This window comes from Oncorhynchus nerka, linkage group LG7 (genome assembly GCF_034236695.1).
Source record: "Oncorhynchus nerka isolate Pitt River linkage group LG7, Oner_Uvic_2.0, whole genome shotgun sequence".
Lineage (NCBI taxonomy): Eukaryota > Metazoa > Chordata > Actinopteri > Salmoniformes > Salmonidae > Oncorhynchus > Oncorhynchus nerka.
In genome coordinates, this window is record NC_088402.1 from 82,232,505 (window position 1) to 82,250,197 (window position 17,693).

At 42.7% G+C, this 17,693-nt stretch overlaps 1 protein-coding gene across 1 annotated transcript in view; it reads right to left on the reverse strand.

Annotated features, from left to right (window-relative positions):
- Positions 1-17,693, reverse strand: part of LOC115132508 (histone lysine demethylase PHF8-like) — a 31,925-nt gene that overhangs the window by 13,653 nt on the left and 579 nt on the right. Inside the window, 14 exon segments of the mRNA XM_029665232.2 lie at positions 1,522-1,697; positions 1,960-2,039; positions 2,205-2,480; positions 2,674-2,763; positions 2,949-3,040; positions 3,150-3,256; positions 3,835-3,922; positions 5,371-5,533; positions 9,574-9,760; positions 10,033-10,174; positions 13,351-13,511; positions 16,084-16,213; positions 16,503-16,588; positions 16,692-17,040. Coding sequence (XP_029521092.2) covers positions 1,522-1,697; positions 1,960-2,039; positions 2,205-2,480; positions 2,674-2,763; positions 2,949-3,040; positions 3,150-3,256; positions 3,835-3,922; positions 5,371-5,533; positions 9,574-9,760; positions 10,033-10,174; positions 13,351-13,511; positions 16,084-16,213; positions 16,503-16,588; positions 16,692-16,789 — 1,876 coding nt within the window. The 5' untranslated portion in view covers positions 16,790-17,040.

Genomic DNA, 17,693 nt, shown 5'->3' on the forward strand with positions numbered 1-17,693 from the left:
AAGGAATACCTAGGATAGGATAAAGTAATCCTTCTCACACCCCCCCCCCCCCCCCCCCCCTAAAAGACCTAGATGCACTATTGTAAAGTGGCTGTTCCACTGGATGTCATAAGGTGAAAGCACCAATTTGTAAGTCGCTCTGGATAAGAGCGTCTGCTAAATGACTTAAATGTAAATGTAAATGTAGAAGAGATGTGTTTTCTGTCAATATACCTGGTAAAATAATGGTTAATAAACAGTATTTGGCATGACAGGCCCCATAAAAATTATATTTAGTATTTCTGAAAATGGATGTTGAAGACCATTCGATTGTGTGCAATTCCCTTTTAATTGCACATCTAGCAAGAGAGGAAAGTGTCAGTCTAGCGATGTTTCTGCTATGAGGCGTACTGCTGCAACAAGTCATGGCAGAGTTTGTGAAACAATGGCCAATAATCATTGTTAGTTCAGTCAGGTAAGCCAGCTTTGCAGTTAACATTGTAAAATAGTTTCTGTCTAGCCACCAGACTGTTCATCATTGGCACCATTAACTGGTACATACAGAGTGATAAACAGACAATATTGCTGGAAATGTATTTGGAAAGGGAAAGAAAGAGGGTCAGTTGTACAACAATGCATTCAACTGAAATGTGTCTTCTGCATTTAACCCAACCCCTCTGAATCAGAGAGGTGCGGGGGACTGCCTACAACATCATCGGCGCCCGGAGAACAGTGGGTTAACTGCCTTGCTCAGGTGCAGAATGACAGATGTTTACCTTGTCAGCTCGGGAACTCGATCCAGCAACCTTTCGGTTACTTGCCCAACGCGCCTACCTGCCGCCCCAGATATTGTGTAACGTTTGGCTAACCAGGGGTGGCATAATGACACTGTGGCTTTGATTGGATAGTATCAGGGAGCTTTATGTTTATCACAGTTAATGATGGAACACATGAAAAAAATAGCATGTACTTTTAGAATTGCTTGGCGAGCTACTCACAGGTGGGCTGGTAGCTACTAGTAGCTCACGATCCATCTGTGGGAGATCCACGATCTAGGCATACAGACATGAGGTGGGTTCTAGTTTGTGGCGCCACCAACCGACAGAACCTACCCCGCACAATACACTACATGACCAACAGTATGCTCGTCTAACATCTCATTCTATATCATGGCCATTAATATGGAGTTGGTCGCCCCTTTGATGCTATAACAGCCTCCAGTGTTATGGGAAGGCTTTCCACTAGATGTTGGAACATTGCTGAATGATTCCATTCAGCCACAAGAGCATTAGTGAGGTTGGGCATTGATGTTGAGCGATTAGGCCTGGCTCGCAGTGTGTATACGACCAATACAATTTAATAACGATAACACTCACTGACCCAAAGAACTCTTTAAAAACTTTCCTCCTCAAGGCTCAGTAGGATGAACTGAATGCCCCAACAGGAGCAGAAAACTGTTGTAGGCTTTAGTAATGAATGATATTATGAAGCAGGTGCTCCCCACTACATATTACATTCAAACTAGATTATGTACTCTCTCACCACTGAGTTTCTTCTTGCTAGATCCTCCAGCCTTGTGTCGTGGAGGGGGAGTTTCATCAATCTGCAGTTCGTCCTCGGACTCAAAATCTGACAAGGTAGACCCTCCCATAGCATGGTGCTGGAATTGAGAGGCACGGCCCGCACTGTTACTTATGCCTGAACGACCTCCCTTCTTCCTGTGGGCAGAAATAAGGATGGATGACACTGAAATGTAGCAAGAACAGTACGAGAGAGAGGCAGGGGCAGCCAGCCAGCCAGAGAGAGAGAGGCAGGCAGGCAGCGAGAGAGCGAGAGACAGGCCGACAGAGGCAGGCAGAGAGGCAGGTAGACAGAGGCAGAGAGCGAGGCAGGCAGAGAAAGTGAGAAAGGGTGAGAAAAAAAAAGAGATGAAGATTTGGCGTGAAGATACTGAAGAGTCTCCTGACCTCCCAGTCTTACCCCTGTATTTTGCCGTTGGTCAGCACCAGTTTCAGTTTGCTCTTGCTCATTTTCCCTGCAAACTCCTGAGGCAGCTCTAACTGGAGAAGGAGAGGAATGGCACAATCATGTTAGCATTTCACTATAATACACATTAACAATGTGAGGCTGAGAGCCAAAGTACATTTAGACTTTCAACCTTATTTGTCCCAGAGAGGGAAATGTTGAGGTAAAAAGGACCGTTGAACAATCAGTCCAACAACAACCTTCTTCTTGTTTTTCTTGTTTCCACATTGGAATTTCTTCAGTGTATGTTTGGTGTGGATCTCCAGGAGGTCCAACTCGCCTGCCTCTTTCATTAAGCCCTTTTGACCCTTCTTCTTGGGGCTGGGGGACATATCCTTGGGTTTGGGGCCTCTCTTCCTCCCTGGGGGGCGGCTTGGACTCTGGGAGACAGCTAGAGGGGAGGCTTTGGGCAGGGGGGTGGGGAAGCCCTGTGTAGAGGTGAAAGGAGCCGCAGGACGGCCTTGCTGGAAGATGTCCTGTGGTGACAGAGAGGAGAAGACGGAGTAGTCTCAGTAAGCCAGACTGAAATTTGATAGTGCCTCACACTATAGGTGCGACCTGAACTATACTGGCTCAGGCTCAGATATTTTCTATGGTGGACGAACAACCAGGCCAGCCCAGTAGCTTGGCTCGGTCAGTGTACTCTATGAAATATTTCCCCCTGCCTACCTCAACCAGTCGTATCTCCTTGGCCAGGTCCTTCACTAGACGCTGAGTCTCGATGGTCTCTGGAATCTCCACCTCGTGGTCAGTCAGCGACTGGCCAGAGCACAAAAACATCACAAAACAAAGACTACTGCGCCCAATATAACTAGCTTCATGACACCTTCATGCCATTGTTCATAATGTTTATGACTGCCTATGACAGGTGTTATTATGTCTTATGTAGCTGCTATAAAGGATTAATTAATGCATTCATAAGGGGGCCTACAATAAAGAATCACCTCTTTGCGTGTCCACATGCGGAAAGCATTGTTGAGGGCCTTGGCTCCGTGGACCAGGTAGGAAGCAGGATGTCTGCGGTTCTCGCGCAGACCTGTAAAGTAGACCAGTATAGAAGTTATGGTTCCTGACAAACATTTCCCAAATAAATGCAGTTCAGCAGAGGTGGGGAAAAAACAATGATTTATGATGAAGCGCCTCACCTCTGAATGTGTCTAGCAGGTGCTTGCCAACATACCAACACACTGTCTCAAAGTTTGGAAACCTGAACAGGTCTGCTGTACTCAACCTCTTTTCTATTTCATATGCTCTGATTGGAAGAGAACACAGAGAGAATGGTATTAGACATTTGGTATTTAAGCAATAAGGCCCAAGGGGTGTGTGGAATATGGCCAATATACCACGACTAAGGGCTGTTCTTACACACGACCCAACGCGGAGTAATTAGAGCAGTAAAAATAAATGTTTTGGCATACCCGTGGTACACGGTCTGAAATACCACGGCTGTCAGCCAATCAGCATTTAGGGCTGGAACCACCCAGTTTATAATAGAATGTATAGTAGGAATACATACTATCATTCTATTCTGGAAAATGGTAATATAAATGTACATTTTAGTAATTTAGCAGACGCTCTTATCCAGAGTGAATTATAGGAGCAACAAGGGCACGTCAACAGAGCCACGTCGGCTCAGGGATTCAAACCGACAAGATACTGGCCCAACGCTCTAACCGCTAGGCTACCTGCCGCCATGTATTGCTTGAGCATTTTTCCGAACAGCATTCTAGTTTTGATGTGGAGAGAGAGGTTGCTAAGATCAGTTGAGGAAAGCGGAGTACCATAGGTGATGTGACTGTTTTAGGTAGAGGCAGGGGTGAAGGAACTCACCGGAGCTGCATGTCAATGTTAAGGCTGTGTAGGAAATTCCCTCCGAAGGCCACACAGTCCACAGGAGTCAGCACAGCGTGGATCCATCCTGAGACATACACACAGGTACATGTGAACAACTCACACATATACAGTTAAACTATTAATTTATGCATGTACTATTCGCACATAATATAGTGAGTTCTGACGAACTCCACCAGAAATGTACTGCATGTCAAACACAATAGCAGGCAGTTACCAGGACTGTCACCTGTACATACACTCAAAGCACAGTTTATTGGGTAGACCACCCCGTTCACAAAAATGGATCACTCCTACAGAATGAGTCCCGTGGCCATGGCTTGCTATACAAAGCAGGCAGACAGGCATCCAAGTTACTGTTTGATTGAATGTTAGAATGGGTCAAATGAGTGACTTAAGCGGCAGGGTAGCCTAGTGGTTAGAGCGTTGGTCTAGTAACCGAAAGGTTGCAAGCTCGAATCCCCGAGCTGACAAGGTACAAATCTGTCGTTCTGCCCCTGAACAGGCAGTTAACCCACTGTTCCTAGGCAGTCATTGAAAATAAGAATTTGTTCTTAACTGACTTGCCTAGTTAAATAAAAAGGTAAAAAAATAAAATAAAAAGCGACTGAGCGTGCGGCACGATCATTGGTGCCAGGCACGGCGGATTCAGGATCTCCGAAACGGCCGGGCCCCATGTGCTTTTCACACACAAAATTGTCTAGGGTTTCTCAAGAATGGTGCCACAAACAAAAAACATCCAGTCAGAGGAAGTCCTGTGGACAAAAACAACTTATTGATGAGAGGTTAAAGGAGAATGGCAAGAATCGAGCAAGCTAACAGACGGGACACTAACAGACAACGGCGCAGTACAACGGTGGTGTGCAGAACGGCATCTCGGAACACACAACTCCTTGGTCCGTGTCATGAATGAGCTATTGCAGCAGACGACCACACCAGCAGGCACACAATCACTAACACTGGACAAATGAGAAGTGGAAAAACATTGTCTGGTCTGACGAACCCCGGTTCCTGTTGAGTCATGCTGATGGCAGAGTCAGGATTTGGTGTAAGCAGCATGAGTCCATGGATGACATTGCGTCAGCATGGACAAACATCCCTGTAGGACGTTCCCATCTTGTAAAATCCATTCCCCAAATAATTCAGGCTGTTCTGGAGGCAAAGGGGGGGGGGGGTCCGACCCGGTACTAGATGGGTGTACCTAATAGTATACTACATGGATGTACTCTACATCCCTCAAACTCAACTTTGGAACTCTAAGCCAGTTCCACTGTGTTTTCATCATTGCCCTCTAATCAGGGACTGATTTAGACCTGAGAAACTTCTGAAAACACTGAATACCTGTTGGGATGAAGAGCGAGGGCGAATACCTGTTGGGATGAAGAGCGAGGGCGAATACCTGTTGGGATGAAGAGCGAGGGCGAATACCTGTTGGGATGAAGAGCGAGGGCGAATACCTGTTGGGATGAAGAGCGAGGGCGAATACCTGTTGGGATGAAGAGCGAGGGCGAATACCTGTTGGGATGAAGAGCGTGTTTCCTTGTTTGACGGAACACTTGTAGCACATGTCCACCTGGTCCCCGAAAAACATCTCGTTCTGATTGGACGAGGAGCTCCAGCGCTCAAACAGGGCCAGGTTGGCCGGCGTGGGGGAGATCAGGTAGAAGATCTTCTCACCCTGAGAGAGAGACAGATATTTATCCAACAGTGCTTATTAAATCAACCTTTCAGTTGATCAACATTTTATTCCACATGAACGTAAGCTTTGCATGCTGATCAGACTGGCCACGTTGCGTGCGCGATAGTTGCAAAATAAAATGTACACATACATTTGATATAATAATTTCATCCAAACTGCTCGCGGGAGTCTGCATAGCCTGGCACTAACATAGAACTTGGTTCCATTTCAGACGCTTGATGTGCTGCAAGTCCCGCCTCTCCCATCTACTCATACCCACGGTGGTGATTGAAAGATCCACACTCCAGTTGGTGGGGGGTAATGCACATTAAAGTAGGTTGCCAACTGCCATATAAAATCCACAGAAGAAGGATGAACTTATCAATGAAAACAAACTAAAAATGAACTAGGTTTCCCCTTTTTATCGGAGTAGAGAACACATGATTTTGTATGACTCAACATGGATAAAACTTCTACAAAGTTCCAGCAAAAAAAAGACCATATGCAATCCAAGTAAAATAACAACCCAATGTTTATCTCCAAAGACAAATGTGTTAGCAACAACAAGCCAGCTAAATGTCCATGTGTTTCGACCTGTCCCAAAATTAATATAGCTGGTTAACAGTTGGTTTTGGTATTTTAACACGTCTGGTGCAGATTGACAAAATCAACATGCAGACTAGAGGTCGACCGATTAATCGGAATGGCCGATTAATTAGGGCCGATATCAAGTTCATAACAATCGGAAATCGGTATTATCTTTTTCCACCTTGATTTAATCTTTATTTTACCAGGCAAGTCAGTTAAGAACACATTCTTCGTTTCAATGACGGCCTAGGAACGGTGGGTTAACTGCCTTGTTTAGGGGCAGAATGACAGATTTTTACCTTGTCAGCTCAGGGATTCAATCTTGCAGTTAACAGTCCAACGCTCTAACCACCTGATTACATTGCACTCCACGAGGAGACTTCCTGTTATGTGAATGCAGTAAGAAGCCAAGGTAAGTTGCTAGCTAGCATTAAACTTATCTTAATCACTAGTTATAACTACATATGGTTGATGATTTTACTAGTTTATCTAGCGTGTTCTGCGTTGCATATAATCGATGCGGTGCGTATTCGCGAAAAAGAACTGTCTTGCACCAACGTGAACCTAACCATAAACACCAATGCCTTTCTTAAAATCAATACACAGAAGTATATATTTTCAAACCTGCATATTTAGCTAAAATAAATCCAGGTTAGCAGGCAATATTAACCAGGTGAAATTGTGTCACTTCTCTTGCGTTCATTGCACGCAGAGTCAGTGTATATATGCAACAGTTTGGGCTGCCTAATTTGCCAGAATTTTACGTAATTATGACATTACATTGCACAACCTTCAATGTTACAGGAATATTTAGACTTGTGGATGCTACCCGTTAGATAAAATACGGAACGGTTCCGTATTTCACTGAAAGAATAAACGTCTTGTTTTCGAGATGATAGTTTCCGGATTCGACCATATTAATGACCAAAGGCTCCTATTTCTGTGTGTTATTATGTTATAATTAAGTCTATGATTTGATAGAGCAGTCTGACTGAGCGATGGTAGACACCAGCAGGCTCGTAAGCATTCATTCAAACAGCACTTTGGTGCGTTTTGCCAGCAGCCCGTCGCTGTGCTTCAAGCTGTTTATGACTTCAAGCCCATCAACTCCCGAGATTAGGCTGGTGTAATCGATGTGAAATGGCTAGCTAGTTACCGGGGTGCGCGCTAATAGTGTTTCAAACGTCACTCAGACTTAGAGTGGTTGTTCCCCTTGCTCTGCAAGGGCCGCGGCTTTTGTGGAGCGATGGGTAACGCTGCTTCGAGTGTGGCCGTTGTCGATGTGTTCCTGGGTCGAGCCCAGGGAGGGGCGAGGAGAGGGATGGAAGCTATACTGTTACACCGGTAATACTAAAGTGCCTATAAGAACATCCAATAGTCAAAAGGTATATGAAATACAAATCGTAGAGAGAAATTGTCCTATAATTGTCCTATACTTCTTACCTGGGAATATTGAAGACTCCTGTTAAAAGGAACCACCAGCTTTCATATGTTCTCATGTTCTGAGCTTAAACATTAGCTTTCTTACATGGCACATATTGCACTTTTACCTTCTTCTCCAACACTTTGTTTTTGCATTATTTAAACCAAATTGAATATGTTTCATTATTTATTTGAGGCTAAATTGATTTTATTGATATATTATATGACGTTAAAATAAGTGTTCATTCAGTATTGTTGTAATTGCCATTATTACAAATACATTAAAAAAATTAAATCAATTTTTATAAATCGGCATCGGCTTTTTTTGGTCCTCCAATAGTCAGTATCGGCGTTGAAATTTCATAAATCAGTCGACGTCTAATGCAGACCCATGCACAGAGCCTGTCTGGCCAGCATGTTAGCAGCAGAGCTCATTTTCATCCATCAGGCAGACACAGCACGTACAATTATGAACAATGTAAAGGCAGTAATGGATAAAATACATTTAAATGTTAAATCTCCCATAACACCTCTATATAGTGAGTATGCCAAACATTATATTACATTATACTAATATTGAGTTGCAACCCCATCGCTGTTAGAAACTTAGAAAGATATAAAGATACCACAACTAGGAAGATAAGAAAACCAATAGAACAGGAGAGAAATGACATGAGGAAGTCTCATGTTACTCCTATGACCAGAAAAAGTGAAATATTCCTTGATATCAAAAAAGGCAAGCCACAAATAATAACATTAGCATAGCCTTGGGAAGTAGGGTGGCTGAGGGTTCTGAAAAATCAGAATGAAAAAAAATATATTGTTTTTGAGGGGGGGGAAATATTTTCACAAAAGTAGTGCAGTGGGCCTTTACTAGTCAGGCACTAGGGCTGCAGAATCAAGTGCATCTACCGTCAACAGCTCCAAACAAATAGGAAGACAAGGCATTATTGTTGGGTTTTTCACAGAAATGTTTGGCGATCAACTAGGAATGGCTTGGAGATCAACCGGTAGGGGGGACCACTAGTTTAGAGAGTGATTAGAGGAACAATAGAGTGCAGAGTCCCAGGCCATTAGCAGGTTTGGTAGGCTACAAATCAGCGCCCTTCATTTTCACAGTTTTGGATTGGGATTATCTTGACCAACAGTCACAGGGAATTTGACTGCGGTCATGACTCGTGACTGCCGGTGTGGCGGTAATACGGTCACTGCAACTGTCCTACGCCTGGCATCTACTAACCATAACTTTTCAAAAGGCACTTAAATGTTTTTGTCTTGCCCATTCATCCTCTGAATGGCACACATACACAATTCATGTCTCAATTGTCTCAAGGCTTAAAAAGCCTTATTTAACCCGTCTCCTCCCCTTCATCATCTACACTGATTGAAGTGGATTTAACAAGTACCATCATTAACGGATCATGGCTTTCACCTGGTCAGTCTCATGAAAAGAGCAGGTGTTTTTAATGTTCTGTATTTGTTATTTCACCTTTATTTAACCAGGTAGGCTCGTTGAGAACAAGTTCTCATTTGCAACTGCGACCTGGCCAAGATAAAGCAAAGCAGTTTGACACATACAACACAGAGTTACGCATGGAATAAACAAACATACAATCAATAATACAGTAGAAAAATCTATACACAGCATGTGCAAATAAGGTAGGATAAGAGAGGTAAAGGCAATAAATAGGCCATGGTGGCAGAGTAATTAAAATATAGCAATTAAACACTGGACTGGTAGGATGTGCAGAAGATGAATGTGCAAGTTGAGATACTGCGGTGCAAAGGAACAAGATATAACAGAATGGGGATGAGGTAGATTGGATGGGCTATTTACAGATGAGCTATGTACAGGTGCAGTGATCTGTGAGCTGCTCTGACAGCTGGTGCTTAAAGCTAGTGAGGGAGGTAAGAGTCTCACTGTATAACTATCCAATTGTGCATGTCAGCACAGCATGAAGATTGTGAAAAGGGACAGTTGGCACTACGCAATCTGGCCCCCAATTGTCCCATAACGGCGCTCTTCTTACCCGTAGTACATGGTACCAGACAGAGGTGCCTCCGAAGTCGATGTGGAAGTCTGTGTAGCTGTCCTTGACCCCCATGAGGCAGTACTTCTGGACGTTGGGCCGCTCAAACACTGACTCCTCAGGCCACAGATTCTCTACCCACGATAGCTTCCTCACTATCTTTGGAGTCTCCACCAGATTGGACAGCCTGGTACAGAACATTGACATTTTGTATATTTAAAACACCAGATTTTACAACATAAGTAAAATATTTTCTGCACAAACAATTATTATGCCAAGTAATTTCTTACACTCTCAGTATGGCTCTGGAAAAATTGAACTTTGAATCAACCAACTGATGTACTGGTGACAAGGAAGACCCCTAGAAAGCAATACTAACCAATGAGTGGACCGGAAGACCCCTAAAGACCAATACCAACCAATGAGTGGATGGAAGTGACCTAAGAACAAGCAGTGTACCTGGTCTCAGAGAACTCCAGGCTGATGACATTGAGGACCCGGTCTCTGTTGGGGCTGTTGTAGTACTCCACAAAGTCCCCTAGACACATCTTCAGGTCAGCTTGGCGAGACACGTCAATCACATCAATCACCCTGTCTGGACCTACAGACAACACGCAATCAACACATAATCACATCTTGCTGCTCCCCAGACTTTATTATCCTATAGTGATCAGGGCTGTTACGGTGAGCGTATTACCGCCACACCAGCGGTCACGAGTCATGGTGGCAGTCAAATTCAACGTGACCGTTTAGTCACGGTAATTAGGCTTCTCCAAGGTCTGACGCTAAACACGTGTATGTGACCAATACATTTGATTTCATGCTGCTGATGGTCATTAGTAGTCTACCAAACCTTCTAACTGCCTGGTACTCAGTACTCGATTGTCCCTCTAATCACTCTGACAACGCAAATGTACCTGAAAATCTAATGAAACACTTCATGAGAGCCCATGAGCTCATGTTGCGCAACATTTCTATAGGCTATGGAATTATGTGCGAAAACAGAATGATGGCCTCTATTAAAAAGAGGATACCATCAGATTTCTATAGGCTAGGCCTACTGTATATATATATATATTTCTCAATTTTCCTACTATTAAGCACATTGCTCTTTACAACAGGAGTATAGCCTACCTGGCTGGCATGAAAATGAACCATGAGAAAAGCGTCCTCCATTCGCTATTTAAGTTCATAGATTACATTACATTTTTTTCTGCTGCCCCGGTTTTGACACAGGTGCATGATAATGTCCATTCTTAATCAAAACACATTTCACACATATATTACTTAGTATATGTAAAGACACAGTTAAATCAAGAATAGTCTGAAGGGTGACACTATTAGCCTATCACTGAATGATGCCCAGCTTGTGTGCAGTAAGGCAAGAAACTCATGCCTTTTTTACGACTTTTTCAAATCATAGTATCACACCTCATGTAGCCTAGCCCATAGGCCTATATGTTTTAATAAGGTTAGTATCACACCTCATGTAGTCTAGCCCATAGGCCTATATGTTTTAATAAGGTTAGTATCACACCTCATGTAGTCTAGCCATAGGCCTATATGTTTTAATAAGGTCAGTATCACACCTCATGTAGCCTAGCCCACAGGCCTATATGTTTTAATAAGGTTAGTATCACACCTCATGTAGTCTAGCCCATAGGCCTATATGTTTTAATAAGGTTAGTATCACACCTCATGTAGCCTAGCCCATAGGCCTATATGTTTTAATAAGGTTAGTATCACACCTCATGTAGCCTAGCCCATAGGCCTATATGTTTTAATAAGGTTAACATCACAACTAAAGTGGCCAAATAACTTCTCAAAATGAAGCACATTAATTAGCTTTTCAACGGGTGTAGAGCCTAACTGGCATATATACGCAGCGCGTGAGTTTCTAGTTTGGGGAAGATCATTTTCACCATAAAAATGCACATTTCTAATAAAATCATTATATGCATAATGGCATTTGCGGTCACGTTTGAGAATGGAGTTATCCCGCTAATGGAACATTCACACTTATAGCCTACTGCCATGTGCGCATTGCTGCGCTTACAATGTGAAGAAATAGCCTATTAGTTTATCAACACTAGGTTACATACTCTGATAACCTACACTGAGTACCAGCTAAAACATTCTGGTCTGTTGTGTTAGCCTCATTGCTTAAAAAAGTTTGTTTGATGGTAGTGGTTGCATTGATTTGGGATCTATCACATCCCACAACTGTTCCAGACCATATCTGGAATATTTATTTCTCGCACAGAATAGGTCGACTTTTGTACTTTGGGGGATAGCTTTGCTGTTCGTTAGGCCTATTCGTCTTGTTGGCTCACGAAAAGTATTTGTGGACAGTTTTTCCAATATCTTCAATATGCGCTTCGGAATGGGATGCGCGCAGTTGCGTCCCTGATGTGGCCGTCTTCACTTGTAGCCTGTGAGAAAAGACCCAATCACGTGACGGAGACATTTGGGGCGGCAGGGTAGCCTAGTGGCTAGAGTGTTGGTCTATTAACCGGAAGGTTGCAAGTTCAAACCCCCGAGCTGACAAGGTACAAATCTGCCGGTCTGCCCCTGAACAGGCAGTTAACCCACTGTTCCTAGGCAGTCATTGAAAATAAGAATTTGTTCTTAACTGACTTGCCTAGTTAAAAAGGTAAAATTGAAAAGATAAAAATACAATTTGAGTGAGGTGCTCTGGAGCATGCAGCTGGGAGAAGGGAATTATAATTATTATATTCAGCCCAGGGCACAATGGCCACTGTCCTCAAAAGGCATGGATTAGGGGTTACATAAATAACCGCTCAACACAGATTAGTGTGCACCCAAAATTTGTTTGGAGAAAATATCCTTTCTATTTTATTCAGCTATGTTCAATTGTATTCTTCATACTATAACATAAAATAATGCCATGGAATTCTAAGCAAATCGTGTCTGTTAAATGAACTAGTGTTGCCCACAGCCATGTCATAGAGAGATCAGGGCCTAACATAAGGACAACGCATAGTATTCTATTATTTTCTTCTGAAATAGACTACATTTTCTTCATATCATGTTTCTTTAGACCGGTCTAAAATAAATAATGGCTTTAACGTGATGTGTAGGCTATATAACATGGATGTATTAGACTGTTCCAAAGGTCTGCATCAGTAGCTTGTAGGCTTTGCGTGGAAGCCAGGAGAAGCTAAATATGTTTACGTTCACAATCACCAGCTAAAGAAATTTCATGACTACCACAGCCCTAATCATGATCATATACAACTTCAACAAAAAAGTGTTGCGGGAGATAACACATTAAGTTACTCTGATAACCTACACTAGGTCACATCTCCTATGGTAATGAAATGTCATTGAGATGTGACTAGTTGAAGAGCAGGTGTACTGTGGGAGGATTACATTGACATTTCAATCATTAAGCAGATGCTATTATCCAGGGTAACTTCTAGTCAGTGCATGGGTCGGCAGGTAGCCTAGTGGTAACCGAAAGGTTGCAAGATCGAATCCCCGAGTTGACAAGGTAAAAATCTGTTGTTCTGCCCCTGAACAAGGCAGTTAACCCAATGTTCCTAAGCAGTCATTGAAGATAAGAATTTGTTGTTAACTGACTTAACTAGTTAAATAAAGGTAAAATAAATAATGTATAAATGCAACTAAGGTAGGTAAAGGTACCATAGCAGAGAATATAACTAATTGTTCTATTTAATTATGTGGGTAAAAACCACCACATATCAAACTAATGGCATGTAAAACCAAAAGGGCCCTAAAAACAGGGAGGATTACCAATATAGTGCTCTACGTCATTGACTCCGAAGTTCCCCGGGGGAAGGCTCATGCCCAAGCCGTCCCTCCTGAGGACCATCACGGGAACACTGAAGGAACGCTCCTCCAGGAACTCCACAGTCAGCTGGGCCCCCGACGGCTTCAACAGCACCTCGTCAGCACTGAACAAAACACAGATTGGGAGAGCGTGAGGGACATATAGAAATTGAATAACTAGAATAGGCAAATACCGCTAGTCTGAGTACCAATCTATTTAGCTAACATTCCACTCCTTGCCAGTGCAAAAGAAACTGCCCTTTCGGGAATCTCAACATTTAATATGCACTGGATTTTACAGCGAAGTTGCTCATTGCTTGTTGGCAATAACATTAATATTTTCCATGACAACATGTGTTGCCTCAAATTGAATTAGTGTTCATAACGAAGTAAAAAACAAATATTTAGCTGTTAGATGGGCAAGTTGAAATGAGCAAGCTTAAAAAAAACTAAAAAAACAAGACGTTTGTGGTTGGAATTGCAGTATGTATTTAGTTTGATAATTTAGATGTGAACAACCAGATAGCAATGTGTTCTGTGGAGAAAAAAGTTCCAATATTTGCATAAATCGGTGTGATTGGAGGATAGCCGTTTGGGTTATCGAATCAGGATGAATTCCTCAGTTCTCCTCGAGCTCATTAATGATGGAATATTCATATATGAAGTTGACAAAGGCCAGTCTCTTTGGCACATGAGTACAGTGAGTGGATTAGCTAAAGAAAATGGTATTGCCACAACAACAAGCAATAACAAGCTAGCTAAATGTCCATGTGTTTCGATCAGTCCCCAAATTAATATAGCTGGTTAACAGTTGGTTTTGGTATTTTAACTTTAATATCATGAACGCGTCTGGTGCGGATGGACAAAATCAACATGCGCACAATTTGACAGTAAACTCAATGTGGATGTCATGGTATTATGATGCAAAATTCTACCCACATCAAGTGTGTTTTATGTTTCCGTCTACGGAACATTGCCACGTTAGACCTATGACGTCACAGCCTGAAGCTGAGCAACTCATCCATGCCTTCATCTCATCCCGTCTGGATTATCATAACGCCGTTTGTTGGCGCATCTGCCAAGTGCCTAAGGCTACAATATGTCCAGAACTGTGCTGCACGTTTCCTACCCACACCTCCACTGGCTCCTCATATGCTCACGCGTTGATTTTAAAATTCTGGTTCACGCCAACCAAGCTATCCACAACTCTGGACCAAAGTACCTGCCTGACCTCATCCTACCCTCCTGCCCCACACACACCCTTCGTTCATCCAGGTCCATCTCCCTTCAGCAGCCTCACAGCAGACTGGACACTGAACACACACGCAATAGCGCCTCTTCAACCTCAGGAGGCTGAAAAAATGTAGCTCGTCACCAAAAACACTCACTAACTTTTACAGATGCACAATTGAGAGCATCCTGTTGGGCTGTATTACCGCCTGGTACGGCGACTGCACCGCCCACAATCGCAGGGCTCTCCAGAGGGTGGTGTGGTCTGCACAACGCATCACCGGGGCAAACTATCTGCCCTCCAGGACCCCGACAACACCCGGTGTCACAGGAAAGCAAAAAAGATCAAGGACAATAACCACCCGAGCCACTGCCTGTTCACCCCGCTATCATCCAGAAGGCGAGGTCAGTACAGGTGCATCAAAGCAGGGACAGAGATTGAAAAACAGCTTCTATGTCAATGTCATCAGAAGCGGCTGCCTAACTACAGACAAATCATTGGCCACTTTAATAAATGGAACACTAGTCACTTTAAGAATGTTTACATATCTTACATTACTCATCTCATATGTATATAACGTATCCTTCACTATCTATTCTTTGCTATCTTTTGCATCTTAGCCGCTCTGTCACTGCTCATCCATATATTTTACATTTATATATTCTTATCTCATTCCTTTACTAGATTGTGTATTAGGTTTTGTAGTGGAATTGTTAGATATTACCTGTTAGATACTGCTGCACTGTCAGATCTAATAGCATAAGCATTTCACTACACTCGCAATAACATCTGCTAACCATGTGTATGTGACCAACACAATTTGATATGGATGACAGGGCTTTCAGTTGTGTGACTCTTTGGCTGTGGAACACACTTCCAGTCACTATCAGGGCTGCAGAGTTTCTGGCATGGTTTAAGGCACAGTTAAAAACAGAGCTTTATAGAAAATGACTATTTTATTTGTTATTTTCTTCAGAGCCTCAGGTGTGAGAAAAGCACTTTACAAATGAAATGTCTTATTATTATTACTTCAACAGAGGGAACCAGGGCAGAACTGTAGAGCTAGAAATAATTATCAGTGTCACTCCACAATGATACATTAACTGAATACAAAATGCAGATTTAAAAGGCCATATTCTGGACCAGTCGGATAGAGTTGAGACACTATACTGTATGTCAAATAAAATTAATTAAAATGTTATTGATCACATGCGCCAAATACAACAGGTGTAGACTTTACATTGAAATGTTTACTAACGAGCCCATTCCCAACACTGCAGAGTTAAAAAGTAAGACAAATATATGTACGCAAGCAGAAGCTTTACGCTTGAATTCATTTAGGTGTCAGATTGAGTTCTTCCTCTGGGAGGGGGTGATTATAGGTAAATGTAAATAGTAGATATAAAGACAGTGTGGAAGAGAATGAACATGTACTGTATAGACATAATGTAATATGGTAGGTTTACCTTGGGAAGGTGCGGCTACGTAGCTCACTGACAAACTGTGGAGTGCCAGTCTTTACCGGTCGACCAGAAGTGGCTCTTCCTCCAGTGGCTCCAGCATCAGCCTGCTTGGTTCCTCCACGCCGCTTTCTCACTGCAGAACATAAAGGGGACAACAACAGATTGGGATTACAACCAGAACCACACTACTAAAGGCAGACCAGAAGGCCAAAGACTCAGAGGAATTGGCATGTGTATTGGCATGTGCATTCCTGTAGAGCTGGGTTTACTAAACCTCTCCTTGAGTACCCCCAGCCATTCCACATATTAAAAGTATTCAGAACTAGCACACCTGATGCAATAGATTCAAACAGGTCTGAAATGCATGTAAAATATAACAAGACAGCCTGGAAATCAAATTGAAAGTGACAAGAGGGACTTACTGACAGAGGGCCCATGGGTGACCTGACAGTTGGGGCAGTGGTACAGGTCAATCTCTGCTGCTTTGTCTTCCTCCACTCCAACACAACTAAACAAAAAAACAATGTACACAATAAACAAAACCAATTTACTCAACTAGCCTACTGTAAAAAGTTGGAAATGAGTAAAGATGACACTGAAATATAACTTACCTTCCATGGAACCAGTCTTGACAGATGTCACACTCGATCATGAAGCGTGTGACATCATAGGGTAGGCGACACAGGCAGTATACTGGAACCGACGCCATACTGGGAGTGTATGGGAACTAGCACTGCTCTGTGTCTGACTGACAGTTAGCCCTAAATCTACTGAGAATGGGACAGCACTACACGTGATAGTCTAAATTGGAAATACGTTAGGGTTGCATTGAGTGCTTAATATATATAGTTAAAAAGGTGAGGGTACTGAAGCACAGGGCAGTGCCAGTAACAGGTTAACGGTTGTCTCACTTCACTGGGACTAGGTGCCTGTCACACTGTACAGGCCATGGTCAGGAACCTGTTGAACGGGTAGAAAAGAGAGCACAAACGTATCTGTTAAAAACGTATACAGGGATTTGGGTGTTAGGTTAAGAAATATAGGCTAGTCTTACTAACAGAAAGTTTCTCGTTAGTTAGCTACTAACGTTATACTTGGCTTGCTAGCAGTGAGTCTTACCTAGCAAGCTAGCCCCCGATTAGCTAAATATAGCTAGCTAACAAGATGCATATTAAACAATATTGCTACAAAAGTTGGCTAAATAATAATAACATGGCGTATGTGGAGGCCTTGCAAACTGACAGCTTTCACATCTTAATTAAAAATCAGACAAACATCATTATTGGCTAAGTAACGTTAGCTTGCTAGTACTAGGTAGGAAAATAACATTAGCTAGCAGCTTAGCGACATAACGTTACGTAAAGATTGCACCCTGGCTAACAATAATGGCTTAAGTAACTTAGCTAGCTATGTAAACTAATGTTAGCTAACAAACGAAAAGTACAGTTAATTTAACGTTACCGATGGCTAGCAAGCTGGTAATAATTTGTATTGAATGACTAGCTATATTTTAGTTAGTTGCAATTCAAGACAACACATTTCAGTATTTGGCTACTATAACTGATGTTTATTCACTAACTCAGCTGCTAGCAGAAAAAGGCTAGCCACCGTTG